Genomic DNA, 24,479 nt, shown 5'->3' with positions numbered 1-24,479 from the left:
AGAAACAAGCAGATTCAAAAAGGAAAAAAATATTTGCATAAGCAATGCAGACCTGCTTCATAATACTACCTTACAAGCAGTGGTCCCCCCCCTCTTCAAATAAACCCCAGCTCTCTGAAGAATCATTTTGATTCTAACAGGCTCCACTAAATTGCAGAATGATCTGGCTAGTTATCAGCTTGCCTATTTCAAATTACAAATCTTAACACAAATATAACATAAAATGGATTATTCCTTAAAACAATAGAAGTGTAATGTTTCTGAGAGATATGCAGCAGCAGACTGGTATCTGCACAGAACTAAAAACCAGCATATGCTGTATCATTTTAGAAGGGCAGGGAGAAATCATTAAACCGAGTGCATCAATTAGGAAGGGGAAGGAGACTGCACGTATTACAAGCAGATGAGCCCAGGTGTAGACGGACAGTTCTGAAACACGCAGTGTCCAGGCAACTGATGATTCTCTTGCAGGAAAGTGTACTTTTTGTCTCAAAAGACCCAGAAGTATTTACCAAGCACTTTCTGCAAGGCACATGTATTTTTATCATCTAAGACAAAGAAGCACAAGACCCAGAACCTTGCAAAGTCTCTCAAGTATAATGAAAGTAATGAGATTCTAAAAATAACGGCAGCCGCATGAGAAACTGGCTAACCGTTTTAATTACCAATTCTGTTATGGTACAACAAAGTTCTTCCTTAATAATTCAGCAGAACTTCTCTACACGTGAGGGTACTCCAGAAGCACAAATGGAGATGTCTACTTTCAGACCACAAATGACTGCAAACACTTTTTATCCAAATTACTTGGAATCTTGTTGAAATATAATTTGTGAGGCACATTTTCAGAAGTTATAAATAATCCAGAACTGTTTTACTTATGTGAACAGCATTTTAGCATTTATCAATACAAGACAAACTTACAATACTTTTGTATCACCTCTATCTCATTTTATCACATTTAATGTAGAACATTTGACTAAGAATTAAAAAGCCTTATGTACCCTGGAAGACAAATTCCATCAAGATGAATAAACATGAATAATCCAAGTCTTTTCTTAAAAAACAGAACAAGAATCTAAGTATTTGTAGTCGTATTTTTTGAAACAGTTTTTCATGTCTTTTATATTTGATGTAGTTTTCCCGCACTATGTAAGAATAAAAGAATAACTTAAAATACAGAACTATACTATTCCCACATGGGGCAATCAAAATTTGCATGCAATTAAAAAACATTGTTTTAAAGATTAAAATTCCAGCTCCGCAGGTTTCCAGGAATTCTAGGACTCGTGCATGTATTACATGGGAGTTCAAATATGACTGCTGCCTAAACACTAGTAGAATTATGCTCCCAAATAAACTGACAGGCACGCTAAGCTTTTATTCAATAATATTTATAGATCTAGAGTCAGACTTAAATATCCATGAGCTGAAAAATTACAGGCACCTTTACAAGCAAGACAACTTTACATATGGAGAACTTTTTATCTTACCCAAGAAAACCTTTCTGTTTATATTGATCTAGAGTTGCATGAAAGAGTCTTGTTTATAAAGGATTCTTAGCATAGCAAGCGTTCCTTGAAAAACTGAAATGAGGGCAATTTCCATAATCATCTTAACTTAGACAGACTTTACACACAACACATAGGTTATAATCTATATGCATACATACTTTATGTAATGTTCTTCACCTGAAAGACTTTAACAAAATTTTTTTAAAGTCTTTACTACCACCCACCCCTTTTCAACTAATAATGTTAGGTAAGACCAAGCAGGGATCTAGGGGAGAGAAGCAACTCTCAAAAATGAGGAAACGACAAAAGGAAATTGGGATATGATCCACCAAGATACAACTATAATTAGTTTCCATATTTCTAGATCAATATTTATACCAAAAAAGTGAAAAGAAAAATATTTTTAAAAGACAAGTCAAGAATATTTGTTCAGTTAATTGTTACTATTAACAGGAGGTACAAATAAAACCAGACACAAGAAGTAAAAAAGCTTAAGTGATAAAACAACAAAAGAGGAAATTTTTTTTTGCTTTCTTTACTGAATGAGTCTCCAGAAATCTTTAATTGAGTCTGAAATTTAGGTATCGAATAAGGGCACACAAAAAAAACCTTGCTGCTCACTGCATTAATGAGTTGCAACACAATGAAATTCCAATTTTGAAAGGCTCTCTTACGGCAAAATAAAACAAAAACATGAAGACTTAATTCTATGAGCAATTTTATTTTCTTCATACTTATTTATTCTGCTCTCACTAAACATTACAACAAGAAGTGCTAATCATTACACCGTTTTATATGATCGGTTTTATCAGCTTTTTTCCTATGTTTCTATGATTCTAATAAACTAAAATAAAATTGTTTAGAAGATCTCTCCACAGAAGGGAAACTTCTGGTTATTTTCACTAATTCAGTAGTTATAATTAGTGAATCTGTTCCATCACTATTAAAAACTAAGCTAAGGTAAAAATGAACTCCACAATAGTATCAAGTCTTCAGTTCTGGTAGGGCATTTTTACTTTTAAATGACAAAGTTAAGTATTGCCTACAGATATGGAATTAATTCTTTGTTCAAAATACACATCAGTAGTGAATCTAGGAATATTCAAGGAAATTTACTCCATATATTGGTTGCTAATTTGTGCAATTTTATGCCTTTTCCAAGAATTCACTTGTTCCTTCAACCCAAACAGGAAGTAACTGTTTGAGATTTGCTCAGCAGTCAAGGATAAATAAAATGCCATCAACGTTTTTTTAATGCCAAAGAACCTCAAAGTTTTAATGATAAAGTTAATATCAAGATATAACAAAGAGAGAATGTCAGGGCAAAAATGACCCCAAGTGTTAGCACAGTAAAAGAAAAAAGCCAAAGGATTTTTAGAAGATCAATATGAATTTGCTGACTTTAACAGAGATGAAACCTAGAAATTGAGACCTTTACTATTATCTGCAACTCTTAACCAGATAAGGAGAAATAAAAATAACACATTGCTTCTGGGGAATTGCCACTACTGCACTGATTAATACAGAAACTATTTAGTACAAACTAGTTACCCTCCAGGAAGTGTGAGAGTTGCATTACACCCAGAGCCTTTTTTTTCCCCCTTTTATAAAAAGTAATTTCTTGAAGACAAGATTTAACAATTGTATGAAGTCATATAACATAAATCCCTGAATGAATAAATTGCCCAGCTGCTAGGTAAGTTTATGTCTCGGGGGAAAAAAAAAACAAACAACAACTAAAACAGATTTTTTTAAAGTTACATTTACTAAAATTCTTGACAATCACCTAGAAGAATAAAATTTATTTTGCACAAATGAATGTATTTTTCCCATATCTGATTTTTGGCAATTATGCTGTTCAGCCTGGCAAGCAAACAGAGCAAGATTAACACTAACTTCCTAAACCAAATTGATTTCATGTTCCAAATGCTGTGATAATTTTCTTTTTACCTTTCAAATTTCAAATTCCCCTAAATCGAATAGTAGCAGCTGGAAAAGCTTGCACTAGGTTCTCTTAAAATTGTATTGCACCACAGTAGCTAAGATTTTCCACTGACGTTGAAATAAATGCAGCCAACCCACATCACGTAATGAAGTAAAATTTCATTGTTTTCTAACAAATCTTACTCAAAATAGCATTGACAAGAAACTAATTTCAATACCATTTTATGCCACACGATGAACTAATGCCACAGATGAAGAAATGCTACAATCTCACACGGGCATTTCCAGCAAATGAGTCTCCACTGGCTGAAGCGATCATTCTAAATACTATACTATCTTCAACCCTGCCTTCTAACCCTTTCTTTTTACCACTAGACAGAATATGTATTTGATACTTACTTGATAAGATAAACTCGAATTTTGCCCAGTAAGTATGCTCTGTCTGCCATTATATTAAACCAGCAACAGCAATCCGTCAATTAGGCTGAGATGCCAGCTAATACTAGAAATAATGCGCCTAACTGCTTTTTAAAAATAAGAATGCTTTTTAAAAATAAGAATGCTCTTTAAAAATAAGAATGGCATCTGAAACCAAAGTAAATATTTGATAACTCCAGTAAATTTTCACTTATTTTCAACTGTGAGTTTATGTAGTACTGCCTATTACAGAACTAGAATAATGCTGCTAATGATTAAGATATTTAATAATTATGCAAACTTATAATTTGCTTTTTCAATATTTTCTAAAATTAGTAACAGGCTAAACATTCACAAAACTTAAGAAGCCAAGTTCTTTATTTAGTATTCAATCAAAAATATAACTGCAAAATATTAGCTATGTGTATTTTTAACAAACAAGTTCAATCAAGTTGCTTGCTATCATCTGCATGGATGTTTTTGATACTCATTCAAAATCACTTACATGTCAAAGACGCTGCATGAAATTGAAACCTTTACTAATGCCAAGGTTTGACCCAGGATCCAAAATAAATCTGCATGTACAGACCCTTGTACCTACACAAAGCGCCAATTACTTCAAATAAGGTTTTGTCTGTGCTCTAGAGTCCACCCATGTGGAGCCAATTACTATAGCAGGGCCATTATATGGTTCATTTCCCCATACCAGCTTGGCAAGAGGTGTACATGGGTGTAGGAAGTGCAAAAGAACCTCCACTAATAAAGTGCCTCAAACACACATCCGTGCATTGCCATATTTGATGTTACAACAAACACTTCACTGGGACTAGACCATGCAAAACAGTAAATACTGCAGGGCAGTTTCCAATTTGAACAGTATTTTTCAAGTTTCTCTTTTTGGTCCACCAGTAAAATCCAATTATCTTTTTTTAAAAAAAAAGCTTGAATAATTATGCTGATCCTTAATCTACATCGCACATTTCTAACAATACCTGAGAATTCCTAAGAATGTTGAGAAGCTGTAGGTCTTGAACAGAAGGTGTGAGAAAAATGTCAGAATTGCATGCTCTTCAGGACGTATAGTATGTTTATAATAGCAGAAGCACTGATACTACTTATTGATTATGTCTGGTATCATTCCATTCCTAAATGGGAAAGTTGTTGTTTAAAATAATTATTATAAATAGGAGCAAACCACTTGAGTATAAAAATCTCTCCCCCATTGGAAGTACTGAAGCTCCATCTAGAGGCTTTTCTTCCTCTACTGTCATTTGTGGTATATGTAATATCACCTAGAAATGTGAACAATATTAAATGTCAGAGGCTTCCTTTGTACCTCCTCTTTTGTTATTCATAATGGGTTCTTGCCCTGAACCTTTGCCTGGCAACACTAGCTCCTTCACTGCCATCAAGTGGTAAGAAACCAAGGCTGAACTTAAAAATGTAAAATCTCAATAATCAGATTAAATTATCAGTATAGTATAGAGACAACTATAAATACTGACTACTGAAAATCTTTACAGATGTTTTCATTGAAGTTCTGGTATATCTACTCCAGAACACTACAAAGCCTCACACAATAAATTCAGCAATGGTTTCAAATCTCATTTTGTAAGGTTCATTTTTACTTCAAATTGCACAGAATAAAAATCTACATCCATATTCCCCAACATTATTTTTAGAACAAAAAGGCATCACAATAAAAGAATTTTTAAGCAATATGTGTAATGCTTAACACTTCAAAAATATTGAATTTGGCAATTAGGACGAATTCCATAACATAATTAGAAGGAACAGCACAAACGTCTCCTCAGACTTAGTGCTGCCTATTGGCAGTATCTCAAAAGAAAGGGCAAAACAGCAGCCCATCTCTTCGGCAGTGTCTAATGCAGCAAGTATGCAGCTATGTCAGTCTCTCCCTTTGTGCTCCACAGCTGTAATCAACTGTGGACATTTGTTATGTCAGGAGAAGTCTTAATGCTCTACGATCAAAAGTGACCTACAGGAAAACAAGCACACAACACACCAAAAAACTGGGAGGGTTTGTCTAGATCAAATAAATAGGAAAAAGAACTAATAAAGTAACAGCAGAATGGAGCCAGGCTGCACGACCTTGATTATTTCAATTTCACCCCCTTGAGTGACTTATGGTACAACTACTCCCACAGTCACCCATCACTCCCACATACAATGCTTCAAATTACAGAAATCCCATAAGGTCTTCACCATGACTAGGAATACCTCTAAAATAAACCTCCTAGCATACATACAGTGAAATTGCATTAACTGCTTCTACCTGCTCTTCCATGCACACAACCTTATTTCACCATACTCTCTCTTCAGTAGTTTTTCCAATTGGGTATTTTGTCCATGGCAGAAGGTAAAGTACAAAGACTTCTTCGTGTTGTCTTGTTAAGACAGAATAGTGACTGGCACATGCAATGGAGCTTAAGAATTCAACTTCTGTTACAGAAATTTAAAAATGGAAAAAGGAATAGTTATCAGATTAAAATGAACAGAAAAAATAATATTCTCTATATGAGAGATATTTTACATCTTATCAATACTTCACTGGTAAGGAAAGAACTATTGAACTATTTCTATCAAGTCCTGTCTCTACCAGCGTGCAGATTAAATCTGCGCTAAGTACTGGGTGGCCACTTACCTACTTCTAACTGAGCAGAGCCAGCTCTCTGCTGAAAAGCAGGCTCACACAAAGCAGTCTGCTAAAACTTTGCCATTGGGAAAGCAACCTCCAGAGAGCCAAACTTCCCTGCTGGAAAAGGTCAGTCTGAAGGATCTGACTTCTGTGTTTGCTTGGCCCCGGAACCCAGCCTGCTCATCCAAAGACACTTCGTTTCTAGACCAGCAATTTTCAGACACGGTTGTGAAAAATCCTCCTTCAAAATAATCATTGGTATAACACCTACATATTGAAATTGAGACCACATCAAACATTTGTTCAAGAATGACTGGAGAAAGCCACAAATAATAGAAGTATATATTATGAAACTTAGGACAATTATTTCTTCTGCAATGCTAGGAAAGGAAGAATAGGACTGAAACTGACATGTATAAGTAAGAATGGATCTTCAGAAGTGACACGAGTAAGAAGAGACCAAAAACTGAACAGAAAGGGCCTAGAAATCAGTGAACAAGCAAAGAAAAAAAACCAAAAAACAAACCACCCACCAATAACTAAAGTATGTGAGGATTGAAAAAAAAAAAGCAAGAATAAAAAAAGGCAATATACAGAGGGACTATAACATGCAGCCTAAAGCTACATGCAGCTTTAAGCTCACAGCAACACTAACTGCCTGTTGCTTGGCAATTCAATCTCGAGGTCCAACTGAAAAACCAAAACCAATTTTAGACAGTCATTTTAGTTACAGAAAGCATAGGGATTAGACAAAGAGGCTGTTCCTGAAGTAATTGAAATGTAAGTTAACCAGGGTGCATACAACCACTTTAGCTCCTGAGCTGAAAGAAAGGACTGAATTTATGATGAGCAGCGAAAGCCACAGTAAAATTTGATGGCAGCAGGAACACATCTAAAAACAAACCACCCAACCACACAATAAAGAGAAAAGATGACCTCCAAGATTGAGAGTGACAAACAGAAGTAGAAGACACTGGAGATTTTAAAAAAAAAAAAAAAAAATTTCCTTAGTTTTTCTTCCCGAACATGATTACATGTAGTTCAAGCTGATTGCAGATCTCTCAAAAGGATGTATCGAATATACTGATAAGAAAAAGTAACCAGAGCACGAGTGCTTTAAAAGTTACAGATATCCCTGTATAGTATCCCTGAGGGGACAAAAAAAGGAAAAAGAGGAATCAGAAGACAAAGTACAGTATATACTCAAGCAGAACAGAGAGGACTGTCAGACTGTTCACTCCTTCAGCCTCTGAAAATTAGAACAGGAAAAAAAACCTAGCACAAAAGCCATGGAAAGTGTCATCAAAGAAGAGAGAATAATTATTAGCTCCAGAAGCTGCATGGACCGTGAACTGCAATGCAGAAGGTTCCTAAGACATATTTACAAAGCCCTAACAATACTCAAGCATCACAGTCAGCTCAGCACTTCTCAGCTGTGGCCACCAGGGATCCTATATACTGCCCTCATTAAAGAAAATCACTCACTGCAGTCCCAGCAACAATGCTGTCTTGGTGAAAAATGAAGCTTTAGGCATAGCAAAGAACAAGAAGTCATTTAGGTAACTGTCTCGTTCTCCATCATTATTCTAGGATTGACAGCTTGAAGACAGGGATTTAGTTTGGGGGCAAAAAGGAAAAAAAAAATTCCAGGATGCCCAGTGAGCTAATGGCTAGTTAAAACTGTAAACCTGTTGCCAAATACTCGTCTAGAAAATGAAGCCCTGGTAGGCAGGTCCAAACAGATCTGCTATGAAGTCCAGAGAGGAATGAAGAAACTGAAGAAGAAAAAAATCAGCATAGGTCATTTATTTTGAGGATTTGTTTGCATCTTTTCTGGGTAAAGGAAATAACGAAGAGCAACTAAAACAAAATATGCAGGAAGTCTATAGCAAGCATCTGCTTCCTTTTTTGGGCCACAGGTATTTATTCTAGTAGTAGCTGGAAGGAAACCTGCCTTTGCCCTCCTTTGTCAAGATGGGAATATCCCTGGGACTCCAGAAGGAAGGCTATGGCCTAGAAATTAAAGATCAACTCATCCGAAACATTGTCTGGACCCGGCTTTGTTAGAAAATGGGGTAGGCTTTCACACTTTATCCAAATAAAACTACCAAGGTCCAACTTAGGTTGGACAAACAGAAATCAAAGGACAGCATAATAAGCAAGATGCAACCTAAAACATCATCAGAAGGTCAGCAAGATCTTCTTGAAGATCAATCTTGAAGATCAATCTTGAAGATTGGCTCCTTTCCTTGGGCTGTATTAGCAACTGCAGTACATTTTCCAGATTACTGATGCTTGAAACGAAACACAATTTTAGAACATTTATACCAGAGCACATGCAATCATTCTTGCTAAAATCACCAATTCAATATTTACCTTAAAAATTTAATACAGAAGAGCTCAAGCCTGTCAGGCAAATCGGCAAGAATGACCGTAAGAAACTTCCCTGGAGTAACCAGCCATTCCAAGCACATGCTGGCTCCACTAGATTCTCCTGCTTTCCTTGCTCTCAACAGCATGTTGGGACTCGGCAAAGTGCTATCCCACACTGTATATCACTTGACCAAGTGATAGATTTTACACTAGTATAACTCATCTAGAGTATTTTTTCACCTCGTCATGATGTTTTTCCTTAACCAAGTCATTACAAGACAGAAGCTTGTGAAAATGAGTCCTGTTTTCAAGGTGCCCACTGCTGGTGTATGACATTCAATAGATCCCAGAGCACAACCATCAGGCTGAGAGTCAGAACAGCATTTTCTGGACTGGACAATTATCTCAAATACTCTTACCATAGCCTAGCACAGAAGTTAGCAACTTGTATATTAATTTAGTCACACAAAAAAAACAGCAAATGGGGGCGGGGGGCAGAAATCAGTTAATTCCCACATTTCACAACACTGGTTTTCTTTCATGTTGTATTCTTAGGGTATCTGAGCGATCAATGTCCTTCAGGGAGTCTTTCCTTCTTCTTTTGACCACCATTTCAGGACTCATACCATCTCATCTTTAAATGGCATACTGGTTTCATTATATAACTGGACAAAAGGCCAAGTTTTTACCACGAGAGTTTAATCATTATTTTCCAGCTTTGCCAACTTATACCAGATACCATCCCTTTAGGCATTCTTACCTTCATGCCTAAATCCATTAATAGAAATTTTTTGTGGAGTGGTGGGGGTTTTTTTGTGTGTGGATTTTTTTTTATCCACCCACCCCCTGCCAGTGGAGTGTCCAAAAGGCACCTCTGTTTGAGCAAGCTACCCCTTAAAAATAATCAAAATAATTATCTTACTAAATTGCCCTGTGAATCTGATACTCAGGTGAAGAATGGAAATGACTGCAATATATGTACTTCTTTAAGGCTTGCAGCCAAACAGTCTGGGACTCCACAAGCAACCCTTGTGCAAGTTGAGGGGGGTGTTGGGTTTTATGCTAATAGCAAGTTCTACTCTTGCAGCTGGAATGGGAAATATTCTGTATATTTGTCTTACCTGGACTGCAAAATATTGAATACCTGATCAAGATACAATTCTATCTTGACTGAGAAATCAATTTCAGAAACCAACCTAGTCTAGTACTGTCTTTCTTGGCCATAGTATCAATCTGATCACGTCTAACCAGCTGTCATGTAAGGCTCTCATATCTCATGACAGCAGACAGGATAACCAATACCCTGATAATAATGGGATACTGTTAATTCAATGACAGTGTCTTCAAGTTAATCTGTTAGAAAAAAGCACAGAAGCTATGGGAATGCATCTTACATATTCCAGAAGTGAAGAAACTCGCATTTTACAGCCTTCTGCTTTCTTTAGGTCAGAAATTTGAGAAGATACCATGCCCCTGTTAACAGTTCTCTAAATACCAGACAAGTTTTCTTTAAAAAATGTAATTTTTTTTTTGTTAAAAATCTGAACTTTGAGGAAGGCAAACACATAGAAGACAAATGAAATTGTATCTTAGAAAGAAAATATGGATATCCACATTCAATGTTAAGCAGTGTTTATATTCACAAATACGTTTATAAGAGAAGTCGACATGCTGCAATGCAAAATGGCAATCTATGCAAGAGCGCTTTTTAAACAAAAATAGCGTCCCAATTTATTTTCTAGACTTCAAATACTACAAAACGAATGCAAACAAATGTTTGGTACTGAAAACTTTAAAACATCATGGTTTAAAATAGGAAGTGTAATATCAAGATTAAAGTTCTCTATTGTTAGGGTATGATTTTTACTTCAAATGCATTTCTCTCTAACTCTATCCCTTTTATAGGGAGAATGTAGTATTACTAAACATTTTGGATTTAAATACAGTCTACTAATACTTACAACTTCAGAGACTGATAGAATTAAACATTATGGTTTTACCCAAAAGTCAAGATAAAGCGAAGACGTGTGACAAAAATCAGCTGCAACACTAAATAATGTTTAATTGCACCTATATATTAGAATTTGCTGTCGCACTATGGCAAATCGGAGCCTACACAGGATGATCCCAGGTCCAACTGTTAAGGTAGCTCAAAATAGGAAATATTCACCACCAACACCTCTCCTATGAAATTGTCCATCTGAACTCTGCACCCAATACATCGTACCTACAAAACTAGACTTCCCAGAAAATGCAGTCTGATTTAGTCTTTCATTACCCCATACTTTTTTCTAGCTACTGTTTCTTTGGATTCTCGAACTTGATTTCTCAGTGCATCACTTCGGATATGTAGATATTAGCAAAGAGCCAAGTCTACCCTAAATTCGCATCTCTTGATGTTAGTCAAGGCGCATGCACAGCATGGAAGCAACAGGAAGGATTAGATACAGAGTTTAATTACTTTAGATAGTACCTAGAAGTATGAGTTTATCTGGTCCCTGAACAATAAACAGATCAACTCTATTTAGCAGAAAAAGAAAATAGATTGTACGCTGAAGAACTGTACTAAAACCTAGAAATTCAACACATTTTATTCAATACAACTTTTAGCTTTAATATGTTCACTTAAAGTTCCTGCATTTCAAACAAGTTCCCTGCTGCAAAAATTTATTTTGGCACGTTTCTATCTTTAAAAGCTTTTACAAGTGAGGGCATTTCATAAAACCCTGTCATGTCTTTCTCCTCACAAAGCATTTGATAGAAAACATAAAAATTGGTTTTCACAGTGATTTATATAACTGAAATAAAGCAATACCAAAATCTTGCTTAAATCAATAAGAATGAGCAAAGATATTGCTAGTCAGTGGTACCATCAAAATTAGGATAACCAGAGAAAAATAATCTCATTGTTTCCAAAACAATAAACTTAAGTACATCACAGCAAGAACCATGCTGGGGAATTAAAAAATCCACAGAATTGCTATAGTATAAAGGTACCATAAGTCAAAAGGGGGGTGGGGGCGGGGGGGGGACGACGACCACATACCAACTCTGCTTAAGTCTTAATTCAAATAGTAATACAAACCCAAGCCCTCCATTTTACCTTCTGAAAAGAGAACTATTGTCCAAGACTGAGATGTTACAGAGTTAATGCTAGTTACTAAAGCAAAGTGACCAGAAGCAGACGATACAGTCCTGCACTCCTCCTGGATACCTCAGTTAAAGGCCTGAGCTCCTAAGAAAATGTGCTTAATCATACATGTGTAGCAGTTAGTAGAACAGGAAAGCTGCGTAACAGCAGGTATTCTTCCTTCTAATGATCAGTAACTACAAACAGCAACATGGTGGATTTTGTGCCAGTTCCAACAGAATTCATGGAATGTGTAACTAAAAAAAACTGTGTTGACTACTTCTTTCTAACTTGTTAATACGGACTTTTGTATTTGTCCAAGCAAACTAGAGTGGCAATTTATTTGATTTTCAAAACCCTTTTATTTCTTTAAATGTAATCAAATACAGGATGCTAGCTACAGACTGCTTGATGATGAAACTATGAAAAGTTTCATTCAGGAATAAAGCTATGGCTGTACAATTTAATAATTTATTTAATGAGGTTTTCCTGTTGGAGATGTTCAAGAGATTCCCACACCAACACATTATTTGCAGTAGACAGGTCAAGAGAAGCTAATTCAACTTGAAATAAATATACAAACATAATACTCCAAACAGACAAATTAGACGCTAAGAAGTCACTAGGACCATGGCTTTCACCTGAGATTGCTGAATGAAATTTATATACAAAGCTGCAGACCTGCACGTGAGGAACGGAACCCAGTACTGCAAAAAAACTGCCACCAGGGAGGTGGCAGGCTGCCAGTGTGACTGACTGACACACACACACAAAAACCCACAAAACACCACACACAGAAGAGATCCTGGAAATTACAGACCAGAAAGTTTGTCATCCATCCTTACTAAAGCCAGTAGGGGCTATAAAAATAAAGTCACTGTAGACAGGGATAAACGTGGTCTGTTGGAAAAGATGTTGCATGGCTTCTGCAAAGAGAAACCCTGCCTCACCAACCCACCCAAGTCATCGGAGTGCATCACTAAGGCTAGAGAGAGGAGGTCCAGTAGACACAGTACAGCCCAATTTTGAAGAAGCTCAAGGTTCCACACCAAAGGTTATCAAAGAAACTAACTTGCCACAGGATGGGAGGAGAGAGTCTTACAAATAGAAAATTAATGAACAGGATACAAAAAGCAAGGTTTAACGGCCAGTTTTCAGGGCAGAGAATAGGCAGCTGAAAGGTCTCCTGCTGGGGGATTGGTGCTGGGAGTGGCTTTATTCAGCACTTTCAATGACAACCTGAAGAGTAGAGCATGCAGTGAAATCTCACAGTTCATAGGTGACACTATATGTTTTGGGTAGATACCAGACACTGGCGAGGGAATGCAAAACCAAGTGATCTGGCAAAAAAGTGAGAGAAGATTCAGCGCAGGTAAGACTGTCGCCTTAAATGCTGCCTACACAGAGCAGAGCTTGGAGCTGGCAATTACAAATCATTAAGTGATCCAAGACACATTGCTGACAGTTCTCCAAACGCACTGTACAGCACCAGCTGACTGAAAGGCACCACCAGGAACGCACCTTTTAACATTACTGATCAAAAAGTGTGGAGGCTGAGAGGTACAATGGACTGCAAAACATGGCTAGGTTCACATGCTCTCCCCAAATAACACCATCTATTGCCACTGGCTTTATTATTTTTATTTAAGAAAGAAGTGCAAGGGTTATACAGAAGTATATAAATAATAAGAAACCAGGGTGGAAACCAGCCTGAGCACACTGACAGCATCCAGCACTCCTTGAAGGCATCCAAGGAGCTTGTGGATGACATGGAGGGGTGCCCGAACTGGAGACCAAGATGACTAGGGAATGGAAACAGGCCCTCACAGACACCCGGATCCATTGCTTGCGACACAATACTAGACTATTATTAAACATTTGCAATCAAGACGAGCAACTGTGTTTAGTGTTGCAAATAACATTTAAGAAATAATGTGATTTTTTTTTTAACCGATACATGATTACCAAAAAATAAATCCTCTTCAGAAGCCATACTGCATGACACCACTGAGGAAAAGAGAACAATTTAAAAAGAAAACAGAATAGGTATCTCCAGTGACCAAAAGAATATCTAACCGCAGAGAGACAGCGATCAAAAGAATATCTAACTACACGGAGATAGATAGTGATTTTCAACCAATGAATCACAGGGCCCTGGAAACCAGTAAGCTACTGATCTACTTCAGCTATTGTCCTTAAATCTAAGTTCACTAACCAGTGGTCTGCACCTCCACCTGAAAATTAAGGTGTCTATAAATCATATCCATTTGTAGGTAAGAAAGGTAAGTATCAGTGTGTGAAAGGCATAAATCATCATGATTGAGGAAATTATCAAGTCAGTAACTCATTGATAGGTTAGTCTCTATCTGTCCACAGAGGATTGCTTTTTTTTTCCCCCCCCTCAAAATTAACACAGCTTTCTGGTTAAGCACCTAGTATTACTCCACCAGAAAACACAAAAGACCAAGAAGATTTACTAAATGGACTACTGGTGCACTCCAGCATGGGAACTCTGTACTGTGTAACTGAACATGAATGTAAGTCAGTTATACCTAATTTTTAAATGTAGTACCTACCTTATGTACAAAAGAGGTTTGTTCTTTCACCATTGTAAGTTGCAAGAGACAACTGACTGGCTGATACCCTCAATCTGTATTTCAACTGTTGAAATACTATTCTCAACAGATACAGTCCAACATTCAAATTTGCTATTTTGTTTTGAATGTTAGCTTGTAGTGTTGAAAAGCTACTGGAGCAGAAATATAAAGAGGAAAATATTCAGTAGAACAGAAACTACAAACCACACAGGCTACAAATTGACAGAAGAAATACTTTCTATTCAACAGATAGGTAGACTCAGGTTGGACAACAAGTTTATTTCAAATTTTTAATCAACTGAAAGAAGTGCTTGAATTGAATAAGATTTCCTTTCCATTGAATAAGATTTTTAATAATTCCTAATAGGAAATGGGAAGAGACTTCCATATCGGATGAAATTTTACAGACTTTTTTTTTTCCTACTGTAACATTGTAGTAGCCACTGTTAGACACAATGTCCAGTAAAGCAATTACTAATATGATTGTAAACTGTCACAAAATTAAGTGGCATACAGCTCTTCTACTCTCCCATTACAGCATTTATATCCCATAAAAGAACACTGTAGGAATCAATGACTATGAAATGGTGATTATTAAATATAAAAGCTAGTCTAAATCAGTTTGAAATTTAACAAAACATTGATCAATCAGACTACAGAATCATTCGCAATATTTTCAAGTGTAGGTAAAAATTATTGCCCCTTAAAGGAGAAGCTATTCACTCCAAATCAGTGCAATAAGGCTACTTCATGGCTTTCTCATGTCCTCATCAGCACTGAATGCTTCCTTCAACAAGCAAAAGCACTTTACAGTGCTGGAGACAGCAGCATTTCAGAATTACAGTCTCTGTATAAAAGCAAGACTCCCCCAGTTCTTCCTTCTCTCTTTAGTCAGAGAAAGATAGCGGAGTGACTTTATTTCAACAGCTCCTATGCATCTTCTGGTTTTCTCCGCAAGCTTTCCACGTTAACACTGAGGAGGAAGAATTTCAGATCTAGCAGAGATGATGGACTGCTTATGAATTTTCTTCTCTTTTCATTCCACCACTTGTTTGTTTGACATCAAGAACAGTTTGTAAGGCCTGCGAGCCAGGTCATTTAAGAAATTTGCACTTAAGCAATCCATCAGATGAGAGCCCAGTAATACACAACCCTGCTTTAAAGTGTTACATTCAAACTGTGTTATTGTTTGCATAACTGTAACATACACCATGTGTACAACACATTGCCACATACATAAGATTGTTTACAAATCACTGTTATACAGAGCTAGTAACATCTAAACCAGGCTGACAGACAAACAAACAAGAAGCAAAAGGAACCCAGAAACCCCAAATCTCCTCATAATTTAGGGAAAAACAATTTTAAACTGCAGGAAAAAAAAATACACTACTGTTTAGCAACCCAAAATTGAGAGAAGACGACTTTTAATGGACACAGCATACGGCTAAGCAAAAGCATGAACACGAACAAGCAAATCAAAAGCAAAACTGCAGGTTTTCATATGCCCCATGAATTTAGTTAGCCCACTAGGATGCTGTGGAAAACCAAAACATTTCAGATATACATTAGTTTCCTCCTTTTATTCATTTTAATATCAGACCTATTCTCATAGATGAAAAACCCTTTGTTACCGCTTATACTCTCATTCTTACTGGCTCAGCTGTGCAACAGCACCACAGGCTCTTTGTTACTGGCTCTGCTGAGAACACAAGGAGCACCAATCCAACTAAGGAACGTTTTATGTGCTGAATTTTCATTTTATTTTTTAAATTTTACCAAGTGCTTAAATTTAAAATAGCACCACAGATACCTCCAAATATCTCCCTTAAAGCTATAGTTTTCTCTAGATCTGATTAGAAAACTGTGTTAGTGTTAATTGTAAAATTACTCTAGATGGAGCACAAAAGGTTTATCATTCAACAGAATGAAATTAAGGCTGCCTCTAAGATTTTTCTTTACACAACTTTACAAACATGACGACCACAATCCACAGCAGTCAAGTAGTAAAAAGCCCACTGGGAAGTCATTTACAAAACTCAGTGTTAGATTAATTATGTGGCTGTTTTAGATACCAACATAGGTGCATACATGAGAACTTCAGCAAAGGAGATGAATTTGAAACAAGCATAAAACTTTCAGCCTTGTGTAAGCACCAGAGGCCACCAGCACAGGTTACCTACCATTCCTCACCAAGAAATTGGTCACTCCCTTCAATGAATTACAGGTCAAACACAGAACTTCTAGGAAGAAAAATAGCCCATTTTTTATTTCTGCAATTTGAAGATCAAGCTATTATGGATACATCCTTAAAGGATTAGTGAAGTGGGAAGTATAGAGAGGAAGAGCTGAAACATTATTGCTGCTGCAGACAGGGGAAAAGAAGGGAAAAAAAAAAAAATCAAGACTGCTTGTTTTATCCTTTTCACAGCACTTTGCATACTGTTAGTTCCCTTGGGTTCCCAAACATAGTAGTTTCCTATTGATATATGTCCTTCTACACATCAAGAAAAAAGAAAAATATAATCTGAAAGAAATCAAGAAAGTATTATATGAATGAATTGTCAGGGAAAGTTAACAGTAAATGTCTTTAAAGCTACTTGTAATGGTAGATTCTGAAACACTTTTGTGTCTTTAAGAAAGGAGCTACAATGAAAGCAAAAAAACCCTGGATTTCCTTGGACAACATCCAAGCAGAAATTTAATAGGAAACAATACAGAAAACCCATTTTTATGGAAAATACAAGTTTTACAAGTCTAGATGTCTCGATCGTTTTTAAATGCAGCAATTGTGAACAAAACCATCAGGGAACATTATGCATACATGATATGTGTCAGGGCACTTACAGAATGGATAACATTATGTATCAACAGCTTACCTGGAAGTTCAGCACTGTTAAAAAAAGGCAAAACAAAAACAACACACACACATGAAAACCCATATCTTGCACCATCCTCAGTTACAAATCTGAGCAGTTATCATAAGTGCTTCTCTGTGGTGACCCTTGTGAGCAATTAAACTATTCTATAGTCCGGAAGAACTTTGTTCTGTAGGATCCAAGTGAATAATCTCAACAATGACTTCACACAATTTTAATAATTTACATTTTTTATGAAAAGCAGTTTCCAGAACTGCTGGAAATCTCACTTCCATGTATAACTTATAAGTAACAGACTCAAATATGAAGCTTAAAACCATGAAGGGATGCAGAATTATGTCTCAATAACATACTGAGAAAAAACACACAATTACTTTTATAGAATGAACTGAGATTACAGCTAAAGCCACTAGAAACAAATCTGTATTTTCTAATGCTATTTTTGTTTGAACTAGTGCAATGGAGTCTACTGCCTCAATGTTGATAGTATATTTTGGGGCTTTGGGGGGCTTTTTTGGCTGTAACTGCCATAACAGGAGCCAATTCTTAAAGTCAAAAAAACAATTTTGAAGAACCCCTCCCTCATCCATCACTTAAAAAGAAATGTACAGTTTCAGGAATTACTAAGATCCCTCACTGTCCAAATAAAGGTCTGCTACTACTATCACCTAGTTATATATTACAGAAGTTAATTATTTTTGACAGTTTGGAGCAAGAAAGTTGAAACATATTTCATCTTTCCAACTGAGAACTATGGTGTTGCTATTGGCAATGCATTAAAACCTAACACCTTCCAAAACTACTGGACCTGCTTAATGTATATTTTGAACAAGAAGTAGAAAACAATCTTGAAACATGTTTAGAACGTTAGACATGATGTTTAATCACTAGCCCAACAACTTGATTCCTCAAACATGAATAACTGAGATATCAAGCTGCTACATGGCTCCACGTCACTTAACGGCACAAGACTTTCGAAGGTCACAGCAAATACCCTATTTGTCATGCAAAAGCAAAATAATCTTACAAAACAAAGCAAGAAAAGCCTACAGCTCATAATTTTGACACAATCATCTGAAAAAGTGATGTCGTAATTGCATGTGTGTGAAGCTCTATCTCACTAGATAAAATACTTCCAAAGCTTGGAAGACCAAAGCAGTATTACCAACCTAGACTTTCTCTAAAACATTTGCAGATGATGCACACTCCATGATTTTAGTAACACTGCACCCACATATGTTAACCTTAAAAAGCAGCAAGGAGGAGAACAGCCTTAAGTGTTAGAAGAGCAACCAAAATAAGTCTTTGGAGTGTGATCCAGCTTGTAACTGGGAAGAAGAAACAAACTGCTGAGTTTCTGGGCTATCCCTCCTTATTTCCCCTTCCTTGTCCTCCTTATGTGCACCTTGCCTGCCAGGCAAGACAGAAGATCTGTATGGGTACAGGTAGGCTGTTCTCGCTGAGGACTTGAGAGCATTCCTTGAATAGATACAGCTCTCCCTCACAAGTCTCTTACCACTTGAGGGGACCACTCTGTGTACTCAAAGTGCGCAAAAAGCTCTACAGCAAAAATAGTTTTATTTAGATTTTTTTTTTCCTGGACAATGACCCATTCAAAGCCAGAACTATGGCAGTGCCAGATGATATAACACTGACAGCTTCAGAGATTGCCATTCTTTCCGAAAAACAGGTTACTGAATTTATGTCCAAGAACTTTACTTATATAACATAGGAATTCACAACTTCAGAACTGCAGTGATGTACACGCTGCATGTCATCAGTCAATGCACTTGCATAAAACAGACTATGCAAAAACCTATTACTGAGAATTTTAAGTCTCCCATAATGCCTCATAATACCATAAAAGCCACACAATTTGTCATGGGGCTCATGCCTGGTAAGGTTCTTACAGGGCAATGCCAAGAAGTAAAATTCAGCGTCAGCCATTTATTATAAACTATAGTCTTAAAGGTGCATCTACCTCAATTTTTTAGTGCAGATCAGGAGTGGACATGTAAAGCAAACTTCCTTATTGTACCCACCGACTGCGTATCATGAAGCAGTCCTGGAGTAGATGAACCGGATACCTTTTGGATAGAACTGAACTGTAAGATGTAAAACCAGAAGCGCAAACAGCACACTTTGACACAACCGGGCATTTAGTCCATGCAGCCAGCCTGGAATTAGTTTAAAAAAAAAAAAAAAAAAAAAATCCCTGAAGTGCAAACAGTATGGACACCAATTCCTCAGCACCAAACATTGCATTCTACAGACGCAACCCTGTCAGACCCTGCTACTTGCCGAGGTACACACAGGTCCTCTGTTTCAGTGCTCTTGAAAGGAGCCTATTAGCCAAATACATCCAGCTCATCTAGAGGGGCTGTGGCTTCCTGCAGCCAAAGAAATCTGACTCCTTGGTTTTCACGTCTTGCGCTTTCTTGGAGTTACTAACATACCAGTGTCTCTCAGGCTGTAGGACCAAAATCAGGTTCTGTACGTGCAGTTCTGACTTTGTGCTGCAGCATCATCTAACAAACCCATCGCCTAGCAATGACATGGATACAATGCTCTTAGTTCTCCACAGTAAAGCCACATGAATGGATTAGAGCCTGGTTCAAAATAAATCTCATGTGCCACAAGGAAGGCATAAGCCAATATTGAAGAAAATATCTCTCTCAACATTTTTCAGGGGTTATATATTTATCCACAGTGTTGGCCAGCAAGCCCCACCCATGTGTTAACTCTCCCTCAGGAACCTGAGCTCCCAGGGCCTCTTCTACTACCTCGAAAGGCACTTGGAGAAACTTTCCATGTTTGCTTTCATATACTGCACAGGCGCAGCAGAACTTTCAATACAAACCTGTTCCCTTATCCAATTACCAGTAGAAGCCAAAGCTAACTCAGAAATTCCTTGGTCCTAACTGATACATAACGTACTGCTCTGCACAGGCCAATTCTAGCAACACAGCTCATGCATTTTAACACATCTTCACAAACAATGTTTCCTAAAAATTTCTTGATAAGATCCTTTGTATGCAAGAACTGTATCACAAAGTTTCAAAAGACATTCAGAGGCCTGTATTGCCTTCCTTACTGCAAGCCAAAAAGAGTAGAGGAGCAGGTAATTCCCTTGAAGCCATACAAACAGTCATAATCAAAAGCATATTTGATTCAGGTTTGATTCACAGGTTCAAGTGATGCCTAGTTGATTCATCCAGAGCATATCATATTTATGCAGGTATCAGCTATTGAAAGCTGTAAGAGATTATAAAATTAACTTCATCAGTTCATTTGTCCACCATACAAGCTTGTAGCTCCCCAGACCTTCCTGGAATTTTTCCGAAAAATTGACATCACATTTGCATGTTCTCATTCTCAGGTAACAGGGTAATTTTATTACTGAGTCTGCATAGCCTCTGGTTTAATTCTGCTACTTCATCTGAGTTTTTAGATTAATACTATTTGGTCCCGATACCTTTGTCAGTTTGAAACTGGCTATACTGAAGTGATTACTGGAATGATTATTACATCTGATCTGCCAAGAGTTTATGATTCTATTTTCTTCATTTGGACACAACTTCAGTAACCACTTGGGGGACATGGAAATGTCATCTTTTCTCAAGCCAAAGGTTATCTTATCTCCTCATTCTGCTAGGTCAAACTTCTTGAGAACAGCAATGTTTGAAATGAGCCATTCAAGTTAATCACATCATCAATTTAAGAATAACCAAAGAAACAGGAAGGTAGAGCAATTCCCAAATTGTTCAAAACAGCAATAGTAACAACACAACAATGCAAAACTTCTTATATATGCTATGCTACCATTCGATCTGATGGATTAACAAATAGATTGTGTCCTTGTATAAATATCAGGTATTTCTTAATCTAGGTGCTCAGCCCTAACACTTTGGGGTTGGACAAGATGACCTCCAGAGGTCTCCTCCAACCTCAGTGATTCTGTGAACATTTGTAGGTTTCTCAGCCAACCCCTCCTTGAAGTCAAGCTCTAAGGACAGTTATTCTAATAGCCAAAACAGTCAAAATCTTACTCTTCCTCTGTCATTCCACATTCACAACAAAATTCGCTTTCATTAGATCCTCCTCTTCCTCAGTCATGGATCTTGGAAAACTCTAGAGCAGCTTCAAACCTAACACCTTGCCAATGCTGATGACAGTTACCTGACAACGCCAAGAGGCTTCCTCAAGGCCCTCAAAAACACAAAACACAAAACCCTTACTCCTGCAAGTGTAGACTAGCAACAAAACAAAAAAAGTTATCATTTCTCTCCAACCCCAGGGAAAAATCCAGCAGCCAGAGACTTCATCAAAGCATGCCAGAGAGCTACAGGACTTCCCACAACGCCTTCTGCACCTTGTCAGTTGAGGTCAACATCAGCTTCTGACATCGCATACGAGGTTCAACAAGCAGCTGGTACCACAATTCTCCCATCAAAACCTAAGCTGCTTTAATGCCTTAAGGAAGCATTGGAGTCATTCCCTGTATTTTTTCAAAACACAAGATGACATGCTTAGAAAAAATCTGGCAGCCCTGATATACTACTGTTAACAAACATGGTTGAGCATCCGTATCTCAGATGCAGAAGTTACATCCTGCATAAGGGAGAAGTACTCCCTCCCCCAGAAGTACATGAAGGAAGAAGGGATTATCAGGACACGATACAAAGCAATGAACACCAAGAAGAATATGGAGGGGGGGAAGGGAGGAGGAGGGGAAAGCAAGTTTTGATGAACGAAAGATCATGAAACAGTCCAAAGGCATGGCCACAAAGGCCATTGTCACACACACTCTGTCCCTCTTGTGCTAAAATGCCAAGAAAAACACCTGAGCACAGGGAATAATACCACTAGCACCAGAACTACAAAAAGTTAATCACAGCATTCTAGTCAAAGGCATCCCAACTAAAACAATAGTGACATACAAAAAAAACCAGTAAGCTCCATTAAACCATAGTTTTAAAAAATAGCAGAAAACCTGAAGAAACATGCAAACAGCACATAGAAACGTTATGGTAGAAGGCAGCTTTGTGTTAAGACATCCAAGGTAGGATACAGCACACCTGAGATTTGTGCACTTCCCTTGACCCCGTTACAAGACCAGTTACCCTTCTCATAGGTAACTTAAACTGCTGCAGCAACCTAGTGAGTCACCGCAAGACAGAACCCTGCTTCAGTATCTTGTTTGAAGCTTCAGGTACAGGTCAGAGCTGGAGAAGCAAGCAGCAGGGACAAAGGATACAGTGTGGAAGAACCTGTAAACCTATACAGCATCTTCCAATGCTTAAAAATTTCTATTGAAGCTCAACACCAACACTGTATACTCTATTACTATACTCACCGGTACATTCTGCTGCATGTGCAAAGCATCTAATACTATTTACACTTCAAGTCTTGGCTATAATGACATTATGAGCAACTAGCATATACTTATAACTAACAAAACTTCCTTTCATTTGTGTTGCACTTCCACCAACTTTTTTTGCTGCTTGCACATTACAAGTCATTCAAGTTCTCCATTAAGATTAGAAGTAGAGTAGAAGTGTGAAGTAGCACAACATTTTCTTGCTAAAAGTAACATTATATTTTGCTAAACTTATTGTGCAAGGTACAGATTCAGCCCTAGAAAAAGGACGTGGAAGATATTAACAAAGAGTTGCATACCAGATCTGAACATTACTAATTGAAACAAACAAAATTGTGTATCCCTACATTATATACTATATACTAAAATTGCCTTTGAGGAATTAAAACCTAGATTTTTAGGCTCATGAAAGTGAAACTTAGGTAGCAGTGTTTGCTGTGTTGTATATATGATGGTATTCCATAGTATTTAACACCAGATGCTTAAGAAGGAGTAAAAGAAAGAAAGAGAGAAAACTGACTCAGAATCCCCCATTATTAACAACCACAGCTGGCAGTTTCCAAAACAGGACCCTTACATATTGCAGACACCTTCCCTCTCTTTGTAGACATGGCCTTAATGAAATGCACCTGAAAATACAGCTATTATTCTCAAAAACTACAAGAACTGCATCAGAATAAACTTTAAGGTTGTCAGGGAAGCCATTCAAATAGCGGGATCACTCACCAGAACGTAGAGGTGCTAGGAGACAAAGAACAAAATGTCTTTTGGGGACTCCGGGTGACGTAACAGATTATGGAGAATTGCATATTTAACTATTGAGGAGAGGAATACTAACTAGAAGAAAGAGACAAAAAGAAGATTGCTAAGATGCATGAAAAGAGATCAAGCGAGATCATACACAGAGCGGAGCATCTAGAAATGAGGAAGGCCATCAAGTGGGAGCCAGGACAAGTGACACAAGTTGAAGACACCAAGTGGCAGCGAAACCAGCAACCACATCTAAAACAAACATAACATGGAGTAAAATTGTTCCAAACAGGAGTTCCTGTCTTGACTACACATGCATGAAAACTAACCGAAGGTGCATAATAAATGCTTTGAGATAATCTTAAGTGCTGCCTAGCAAACAGAGGTGAAAACCATGCACAATAACCAAGATACATGGAAAGTAAACAAATATAACAACCTACAAGCCATTACCATGGCAAAGGGTCACAGTCTACCACGTGGCACACGTGAGAGAAAACAGGAGCCGCAACACATGGCGATGCACAATCTTAAGAAGATAAGGAACCAGCAGCTACGGAGAATGAGGGAAAGATGAGAAACAGCCATACTGAAGATACGTATGGGAAGTGGGAGAAGCCCACGAGCTACTTCTTCTAGCTGTAGATGCATTTGGAGAAAAAGAGATATATGCAGAAGAGCAACAGGCAGTAGGAACACACAAAGGTACAGCGGGAGAGGGAGGGTTGATTTATGGTGGGGCCAGAAGGCAAAAAAAATAGAACAGCACTTGAAGGAGAGCGGAGCCCCTGCAGAGGGAAGGAAGAGGCTGGGGAAGGGACAGGAGCCTTGCCCTGAGC

At 37.5% G+C, this 24,479-nt stretch overlaps 1 protein-coding gene across 1 annotated transcript in view; it reads right to left on the bottom strand.

Annotated features, from left to right (window-relative positions):
- Nucleotides 1–24,479, bottom strand: part of DNAJC1 (DnaJ heat shock protein family (Hsp40) member C1) — a 177,485-nt gene that overhangs the window by 97,394 nt on the left and 55,612 nt on the right. Inside the window, exons 9-10 of the mRNA XM_019470988.1 lie at nucleotides 3,063–3,131; nucleotides 3,020–3,024 (exon numbers count right to left, since the gene is read on the bottom strand). Coding sequence (XP_019326533.1) covers nucleotides 3,020–3,024; nucleotides 3,063–3,131 — 74 coding nt within the window. The remainder of the gene's footprint in view (nucleotides 1–3,019; nucleotides 3,025–3,062; nucleotides 3,132–24,479) is intronic.

This window comes from Aptenodytes forsteri, unplaced genomic scaffold (assembly GCF_000699145.1).
Source record: "Aptenodytes forsteri isolate BGI_AS27 unplaced genomic scaffold, ASM69914v1 Scaffold336, whole genome shotgun sequence".
NCBI lineage: Eukaryota > Metazoa > Chordata > Aves > Sphenisciformes > Spheniscidae > Aptenodytes > Aptenodytes forsteri.
This window is presented reverse-complemented; position numbering and strand designations above follow the sequence as displayed.